The following is a 10,335-nucleotide window of genomic DNA, read 5'->3' on the forward strand; positions in this document are numbered from 1 at the left end:
TTTAAGATATTGTTATATAGTGACAAATTTGAAAATAATGAAATAAATATTATTTTTACATTTACTCATTAATATGATATTAAAACTTATCATTACAATAATAATTTAGTTTCTACTTCATCCTGTGCATCACTTCCTTTCTATTTGCTTTTATTCGTGCTATTTTGTATTTATAAAGTATATGCTTAGAGAATATAAAGATCTGAAAGAAAAGTTTTAAAAAGTGATATATGATTATCCCACATATTAGCTTAAATAAAGTTTTTTTTTTTTTCTTATAATAGAGATTACTTTTTTCTCTACAATTATTGTATAATTGAAATTTAATTGGCAGCATTAAAGTACTATGCGAGCATTTTATTCACTGTCTTGTATTCGCAAACAATTAGAAATAATATATTTGATATAATATATTATTCATTTTCTTCTTCTTCCGCTTCTTCATTTTCTTCTTCCGCTTCTTCCTTTTCTTCTTCTTCTCCTTCGTCTTTTTTTTCGTCACGCGAGTCTTCTACGAATTTTTTAAACATTTCCAGTGGCTCGCCGTTAGCCTTTTCATATCCAGGTGCAAATGTTCGAACTTTTTCCAACCAATTAATAACATTTTCATAATCGTCCAAGTGAAATCCAAAAGCCTGATGTAATAAATTAATCGATATGTTTAAATATCTTGAAGATAAATCTTGGATGTATCATGTTGGCAAGTAGCAATTTGATTCGAATATCAATAAAATTATTGAGAGAGATGCAATGTATAAAACAGTGCGTATAATCTTTCAAAAGTATATATCAAAGAAAAATGCTACGCGAAAAAAGGTGAATATAATAGTTTATTCTAGAAATAGCTGATTATTGACTATGCATAATATCCAACACAGGGCATCACCTCTGCTGTGGTAACAGATGAGACCAAGGCAAGATCGGCGATCGTCAAATTATCTCCGGTCACGTAATCATGTCCTTCGAGAAACTTGTCCAAAATTCGAAAGGCCTCCGTCATTTTCTCATATTGCGCCAGATCGTATGTATCGGTCTGCTTTTTTAACACGGGCATCTGTGACGGAACTCATCGTGAGATCGTTCGGCCGTTTTATTCAACGATAATTAAGTATATGACGTACGTAATAATGGAACACGCTCGCGTAGAGCGTGCCAAGATCGAAGTATAATCGTTGATCGACTAGAGCACGTGCCTCTGGATCCCGCGGATATAACGTATCATTCTTGCCGTACTCATCAACGAGATAAGACATAATAGCTCGACTAGAACATCGTACTTTAATGAACAAGACAACGCAAGGGAGATGCGTCCATAGATATATTGTTCGAGTGTTTCTATACAAACCTTTCTGATATCTTGATATCGTCATCGACTAGAAAGGGAGTTGTTTTCTGTGGGTTCAACTAGAAAAAAGAGAATTGTGCTTTCCACATTTTAGACATTCATATTTTATCTATTAATTCTATGATATAAGAGTTGTTAATTTTTATACCTGCTCATATTCTGACGTCAAATGTTCACCAGCCAGTGTGTTCAGCATTATCAGTTCCATTTCGAGTCCAATCGCTTCCGCCGTGAGCATTACGGCTCGGCATGGTGGACTCGAAGGCAAATAATACAGTTGCACAGGCATATTTGGCCTTACTTTATTCAAAATTCGTTATTTTTATGGATATACGTTTTTTTTTTTTTTTTTTTTTTTTACTTATGTCAATGCGTGTAAAACGCGTTTACAAGTCACCCTGTTATCAATTATAAATTATTTCATAAGGAAAATATTTGTTTCGCAAAAAAGAGAATACACATGCGATTCCAGGTTCGTGCAAGACTGAACTGAATAAAGTTACGAGCTTTTTATCAATCGATATACTGACATGTTTCAGTACTACGGACATAAGCGATGTCTGACCTTTATCAGAAATAGATGGATAGATAGCTCTTTATATATATATATATATATATATATATATATATATATATATATATATATATATATATATACAGGGTGTTCCATCTTAAAGGACCCACTCAAATATCTCAGAAACACTGCATTAAATCGAAAAATGTTTCAAACAAAAGTTGTGTGGCTTCAAGGGGGCCATAAGATGGTGACAATGATTTGACCTTGGAAAATCATTTGAAGGTCATGTGAAGGTCAACTTTAAAATCTTAAATAGAAACCCCCATTTTTTATTTAGTATCCTTGTAGCTGATATCGAGAGCTTTCCAAAACACTATAATAAAGTATTTTTTCATTAAGTACTTTTTAAGTTATTTTATATTTTAATCTGACATATTTTGATATAAAAAATAAAATATTTCGTAAAATATTCAGTTTTCGATAATTTTACCGTAATACTTCTATGTACAGAATAATAAGACAAATTAATTAGTGCAAAAAAAAACAAAACAAATTGTTTAAAAAAATACATTGTAAATAATTTTCTTAAAAACAATTTTTTTTTTATACTAATTGATTTGTCTCATTATTCTGTACATAGAAGTATTACGGTAAGATTATCAAAAACTAAATATTTTACGAGATATTTAATTTTTTATATCAAAATATGTCAGATTAAAATATAAAATAACTCAAAAAGTATACTTAATAAAAAAATATTTTATTATAGTGTTTTGGAAAGCTCTCGATGTCAGCTACAAGAATACTAAATAAAAAATGGGGGTTTTCATTTAAGATTTTAAAGTTGACCTTTACATGACCTTCAAATGATTTTCCAAGGTCAAATCATTGTCACCATCTTATGGCCCCCTTGAAGCCACACAACTATTGTTTGAAACATTTTTCGATTTAACGCAGTGTTTCTGAGATATTTGAGTGGGTCCTTTAAAATGGAACACTTTGTATATATATATATATATTTTATATGTAAAAGATATAAAGTACAATTTAAAGAAGCATTTGAGAAAAAATATATTTCTGTTTTCTATTACATTATATGTAATTTTAAAAGTGCTAGAATAATTTTTAAGAAATATGATATTAAATTTTTTTATACACTACATTTGGCGCATAAATTGATAACGTGGAAAAAAGAGGGAAGATCGAAGTTTTTGCCTATTTTCTACATTTTATGTATCTCTGTAATTACCGACAAAATACGATAAACACAAGTGAGAGTTCTCATGCTATAATTATTAAAGAATAATATTGCGCATATACTTATACATAACAAGTCTACAGCACCAATCAATAATGTAGAATTTACCTGTTAACAGGATTTCAAGTGGAGAGAGGAAGATTTTGTTTTGGTCACTTGCCGCAAAGACTTTTTGTTCATAACAAAGCCATGCCACGAGTTTGATCAAGATTCTCCAAAGGCAGAGTCCTCAAACTATGTTAAAACTTTTCTCATTGTTAAGTGGCCAATATTGAGGCAAGAATTTACAACTTTACCTTTGTAAGGGGTACGTATAATATTTAATAATTTCTCGTCTCTCTTACATATATGTAATATATGCAGGATGTCCCAGACTTAAATCGACAAACTTCAGATGGCTATAAATATTAAAGTAAACCAATTGTGTTCACAAATAAGCCGTTTTGGCATTGGAGAATCAAAGACTCTAGATTGACAAGGGCAAAAGTCTTTGAAAAAAAAATATTTCTTCAAAATGTTATTAATATGGTTAAATAAAGAAAAAAGCAGCTCTACATATGACGGATGATCTCGCTCCTTAGAATCGTTTTTAGATCGCAATTGGAAATTTCTAAATTCATGTATTTTTTGTCTGCTGAACACGAATCCGTTGGCCAAATTTGGCTATCGCTTTACAATTTTGAGAAAAAACGTCGACATTTTTGGCCCCTTTGACACAATTTTTCTCAAAATTATGAAGTGATAGTCAAATTTGGACAATGGATTAATGTTCAGAAGACAAAAATAGAACGGAAATGACTGTTTACGCTCATATTGCAAAATGGTGTTGGACAGTGTTATTATTCATAAACGTATAGGCTTCAATTTGATAAGTCGTATAATACGTAAAAACAGTTGCTTGTACGAAAAAAAGGTATATGACTTTATTTGTAGAAAATTTTCTAATCTATACATTTGATAATAGCTATTTTAATCATAGGACCAATAGATACGGACATATTTACTAAAAACTCATTTTTGATATCTATTATTCGCTGTACATTTTTTTTCCGTATAATGGATTGATGGGAATTTTTTGATATATTATTTATAATTGCTAAATGAAAATACATACCGAAATTCAGCTAGCTCGGACTTTTTTCGAAGAGAAATTCTAAAGTGATTGGACTACTTATAAAGAGGCAACCAGAAATTTAACAGAAGCGATAGAAGCGTTTATGTGCAAGTAATTCGCAGAGCGTTTTCTTTCTTTCTTCTTCCAAGGCGAACAAAAAATTGTCACACCGGTGACGACTCTGTTTCAATCAGAATCATGAGAGCAAATATATTGATACGATTTTATATTATTTATAAAATGACATTATCTAACAATAAGATGAAATTTATTTATAATAAAAAGTACATATAATATTTTTGAATTTCTTTATTTCTCATATTATAGTTTTATTATAGTTTTAAATTTATTTTAGTTTTGTTTAAAAAAATTCAGGATTAATTAATAAAATAGAACTTAGTAATAAAATAAATATTTTAATTTTATTAAAAATTTAAATTTTAAATCTATATTAATAATTATATTTTTTTAATTTGCACAAAATAAAAAAAATATATAAATATAATCAATATAAAAATATATGTATGAGAGAGTAACGCAGATAAAAATTAATAAAAATAGTAAAAATACATAAATCAATAAAAATTAATGAAGATAATAACGCGTCATACAATGTTTGCATTGTGCGAGCATTAAATCAGCGTCAAAAAATTATTTCTTCTTTCTAATATCATCGATAAATTGTTTAAATGTTTTCATCCCTTCGCCTTCGATCTCATTATATTTAGGAGCTTCGGCCTGAATCCTGGCAAACCACTTCAAAATGTTACCATACTTACTTAAATCATGGTCCACAAGCTGCAAGAGAAAAAATGTTGATAATTGAAAATTATTGGTCTCATAATATACAATTTTTTTACCTTAAAACTTATAATCACGCGTATATTAATACGCATGGAACAATGTATGTATTTCCAGCGAATGTATTCATATAAAACATTAAAATATACATAATATTGTATATACAATGTATATACATTTACGTATATTGTATACTCCCATGCATATATTTCATGGATTAAATACATATACGTTGTATGTGATAGATGCATACAAATGTAAGCAGATTTATGTATATAGAAAATATGTGATATATAGCACAGAACATTGTAACAACATTGCAGCAACATTGCAATATTGTAGCAACATTTCGGCAATGTTGCAAATGTTGCTGCAATGTTCTGTGCCGTATGGATACATATGTACATGATTGGTACAATCTATGTATACACATTCTGTATATACATTTTTTTTATATGTATTGTATATATCATATATGTACATACTACATAGATCTCTATACAGCACCGAAAGATTGCAAATATACTGCAGAATAATTTCATTGAAAGATTGCAAATCTATTACCAATCATTGCTGTAAAAGTGCGGCAACATTAACGTGTCCGCCTTTAGAAAGATTTGCTGCAAAATTCTACGCAAACAATTTTTCTTTTGGGAATTGTTCAATGGTGCCCCCTGAGCATAAATGCAAGTTGGCTCGGCGAGGGGGGAGAGAGGGAAATTAGTTTTCGTCAAATATCTCATAAATGGTTAATTGTACGACGAAAATAGTCATAACTGTTTTTATATAGAACAAAATTCCCCACCTTTTTTATTTCAAACTTTTTTTTGTAGGATAGATATTTTTCGAGCTACAGCGTGTCAAAGTTTTGTAAAAATGGTTTTTGCAAAATATCTCGTTAATGATAAATCGCATACTGAAAATAGTTATTATCGATCTTATAGAGCATAAAATTCTCTATAAAAGTTATATTAAACTTTTTTTCATGTATTATATTAGTATTAATTATAATATATTAATTTAATATTAATATTATATATTATATTAATATATTATATTAATATTAATATATTAATTTAATATTAATATATTATATAGTATCGAATTAATATATTATAAACAAAGTAACGGAAATAGTAACGATTTGTTAGTTTTTGAGTAACGGTAACGGTAACGAATTACTTTTTAAAATCGGTAACGAGTAACGGTAACGTTTCAGAGAAAGTAACGATAACGGTAACGGGTTACTTTTATAAAGTAACGTTCCCAACTCTGATATTACTATAGCAAAATATATACATAATATGTACGTGCATGTATTTGTAGAGATTGCATGTATGTGTAGAGATTGCATAATGTATGTTCACGTGATGTACAGCAATTAGAAATACAAAAAAATCTTTCTTTATTCTAATAAAAAGAAAAAAGTTAAAAAAAAACATGTTTTTCTCATTAAAAACAAAAAAGAACAAATTTTGTTTTCTTTCTATTGTTTTTTAAAATATAATATTATTTTTGTTAACATAATAAAGAAACTAAAGTTTTTATATCTTTAATTAATTTTTTTTTTTTAAATAATTTTAATGGATTAATGAAACTTTTGCGACAAATTACATCAAACTCGACATGATTTGGATAATTTTTAATTAGATGCATAACTATTATATAGCCAGTTGGAATGCGAGCTATATTTAAAATAATAATTCAATTAATTCAAATCTATTATCTAAAAAGCTTCAAATTTAAATGTGTTAATAAAGCTGTAAATTTAAAAAACCATAAAAATTTGCTTAATATAGCGTAGAATAATAGGAATATATATACATGTATATATATTTTTTTAAAAATGTTTTCTTGTGTAAAGTCGCGTTTCTCTTTATATTATCTAAGTCCACAAGAATACTTCGTTCTCCTTCAATATATTGTTATGTAGATTCGTTGTTTTATCAGTGAATTGATGATGTGCGTTTGTGTGTGCAGGAAACTAATTTCTTACCTTAAAGTTAGCAACGGTAACAACTAAAGTAAGATCAGCGAGAGTTAAAGCTTTCCCTGCCACGTAGTTTTCACCTTCTAAAAATTTATCCAAGAAGGACAACGCGTTGTTCATCTTATCTTGTTTTGATTGATCCGGAGCAATGCCGGCAAATATCCACGTATACTGCAATTAATATTATCTTGATGTATATATATATATATTACTATCGATTTTATCAATTATTATGCATTAAGTATAAATTACCAAGTATTACAATATAAAAATAGCTTACGTAAGCATCGGCAAATGATGAGTATAAAGTTCCCAAGTCAAAATATAGCCTCTGATCGACCAAAGCTCGTTTCTTTGGATCTTTTGGATAGACAGAATCATTTTTGCCGTACTGATTGGCCAAATACGTCATGATCGCACGGCTACAAAATGTACACAAATCTCGATGAAGAAAATAAGTAAATAATTATAATAAAAAATAATAAAAAATTGATATTATATTATATATATTATAGCTCTAGAGATCAAGATATTGAGGCTTCTGTTTTACCTTTCCCACAAATAAAGACCATTGTCATCTAGTGTAGGTATTGTATGTTGTGGGTTCATCTATATATATATATATATATCAGACACATAAGATCATTATTTAAAAGATCAAATCAATTCGAATATTTATTTACTCGACAAACTAATTGATGAAATGTAAAAACACATGCACAAAAAAAGGTTATACTTCTTAAAAAGTTTTTAAACGTTATTAACTATTATATTATTACTTATATACAGGATGAGTCAATGAAAGTGTTACAAACTTATATCTCGGAAACGAAGAATTTCAGAGAAAAATGTTTCATACAAAAGTTTTGTGACTTCGAAGAGGACATAAGATGGTGTTATTGGTTTGATCTTGGATAGTCGTTTGAAGATCACACGAAGATTATCTTCAATTTCTTAAACGGGAATCCCCATTTTTCAATGCATATTCTTGTTGCTTATCTCGAGAGCTTTTCAAAATACTATTATAATAAAGTATTTTTTCATAAAATATTTTTTGAGTCATTTTATATCTTAGTCTGACATATATTTCGATATGAAAAAAAAAAAAAAAAAAAATTTCTTGTACAATATTTAGTTTTCGATAATCTTACCGCAGTACTTTTATCTACAGAATAACGAGACAATAAATTAATTGATATAAAAAAAAAAAATAAGTGTTTTTAAGAAAAAGTATGTAATTATCTACAATGTATTTTTTTTTAACAATTATTGTTTTCTCTTTTACACTAATTGATTTATGGAGTTTTCATTTAAGAAATTGAAGGTGATGATCAGATGATCCTCGCATAGTCAAACAACTATCCAAGATCACACACGCAAACCAATGACCACCATCTCACATCCTCTTCGAAGTCACAAAACTTTTGTATGAAACATTTGTATGAAATAATAAGTTCGTAATACTAACTGATTCATCCTGTTTAAATACTTTTTATCAAAAATAAAATTTTTAAACATTAATCCGTTACGAGTTTATGATTAAAAATCTAGCATTTGTTTATAATATCTTTGAATGCTTTGCTTCGGAGTTCATTATTTGAGGTTACCTTAAGAAATTCGGGTTTCATATGATCACCGGTCATAAGATTAGTGATTTTCAAGTTTAGATTCACCCCTATCGCTGCCGCCGCCAAACGCACGGCACGACACGGCGCACTTCCAGGAAGTTGGTAAAGATCAATAGGCATTTTTAAATCTGCAAAGATGGATGACGCGCTATTAATAACGTAGCCGGTGTGATCGAATATTTGAGCGACATGAAATAATTATCGACGGTAAATCACCAGGGTTCTTTTACACTTCCGATTATAATTAACGCGTATAAGACTAAATAATCTGCAATATTTTTTCAAACATATGTATAAAATTTAACGGATCTTACTTTATGTCATCGATTATTTATATAAAATCAAACTTATTAATTCTAAAATTCTAGAACTCTACGATATAACAATGTTGTAATTTCACACAATCATTTCTGCACTCAATAGACACGCGCGTGACAAATAATTTCATAAATTTCTATTTTTATAAAAATGATACGAGCGCTTCTTGTCAATTTTAGCAAGGCGAATTATTCCGGCGAATTATTCGATGGATGAAGGAGAGAGAGTGAACCTGAGATTGTAGTCTCCGGAGGAACGGCAGCGAGATTACACTGTAGACTGTCTATTCAACTTGCTTGTTCCATCTATTTATAGAGCCCGCGTAACAGGGGACAGTCTCGCAATATTACGCACGCTAGAGCAAGATAAATTATGCGCTATCGATGCAAGTATGCTTGTTGCAGAAGTTACTTCGAGTTGTTGTTCTTCATCGTGACTCGACAATCGATAATCGACAATTTCTATTATATAACAATCTTGCAACGATAAAAAAACATTGTATCTAAATCGGTAACTGGGAAATTATTGACCTAACGCAGTATTTCATTTTACGTAAAGCGATAACTGTGCTTAACTATTCATTTATTCTTGCTTACAAAACGGTGACGATATTTAACTCTGAAAAATTTTGCAGCTCATTGGAAGGAAAGAATGTGATTTGCATAAGTTTATTATTCAATATTTTGCTAGCAAAACGGGAATAGCTACCGTTCGATGTGACACGACGCTCATTTGCATACTAAGACATAAAAGATATGCTCTTGATAAATCGGTTTTATTTAAAAAAAAAAAAGAAGTTCTGATAAATCTCGCAAGTTCAGAGATTTTAGAACTTGATATATTACAATAGATGTTGTGTGTGTGTGTTTTTTTAAATTTATTAACGCTTTTTAAGTATTACTCTTTCATTCGCTAATTGAACCAGCGGCTTTAATTAGACCCAAAGTGCCCATGATTCGTCACCGTGTGAAAACTGCTGATCATGCTACTCTTTGGATGGTGTGAAAAAAATTTTAAAGATTCAATATTGCCGTGCCGCTCGATAAATGACTCAGCAAGATTAAGTAATATCGACAGAAGCATCCAGAAGAAACAAATAACTTATATCTTTCTCAGTGACATTAATTTCTTAATAGATAACATATCATCTTTCTTCAACCTTGATCTTCACGTATGTTGTGAGAGTTTGATTGCTTATTAATATTCACTTCGTTTTATTTGGCGGTCTCGTATAGTTTTTGAGATATTTAACGGAAAGGATTTACCGAGTTATATGATTCTTTTGGGGTTTACAACTTTTTGCGCGAAGCGAGATCCATCCCATATCACCCTGTGCTCTCGACGCAAAACGAGATATATAATTA

The 10,335-nt window shown here is 29.4% G+C and overlaps 1 protein-coding gene across 1 annotated transcript; it reads right to left on the reverse strand.

Moving 5' to 3' along the window:
* Window positions 1-342: 342 nt before the first annotated feature.
* Window positions 343-9,298, reverse strand: LOC138937845 (uncharacterized). Its single transcript, XM_070304494.1, has 11 exons — window positions 9,204-9,298; window positions 8,633-8,781; window positions 7,576-7,634; window positions 7,306-7,447; window positions 7,032-7,196; window positions 4,889-5,032; window positions 1,494-1,652; window positions 1,346-1,404; window positions 1,122-1,263; window positions 887-1,054; window positions 343-635 (listed from the first exon to the last, which is right to left on the reverse strand). The coding sequence occupies exons 2-11, from the start codon at window positions 8,771-8,773 to the stop codon at window positions 414-416; spliced, it is 1,401 nt and encodes a 466-aa protein (XP_070160595.1). The 5' UTR covers window positions 8,774-8,781; window positions 9,204-9,298; the 3' UTR covers window positions 343-413.
* Window positions 9,299-10,335: the final 1,037 nt, after the last annotated feature.

This window comes from Polyergus mexicanus, unplaced genomic scaffold, assembly GCF_030449975.1.
Source record: "Polyergus mexicanus isolate NDT 795.1 unplaced genomic scaffold, iyPolMexi1.0 SCAF_11, whole genome shotgun sequence".
Classification (NCBI taxonomy): domain Eukaryota; kingdom Metazoa; phylum Arthropoda; class Insecta; order Hymenoptera; family Formicidae; genus Polyergus; species Polyergus mexicanus.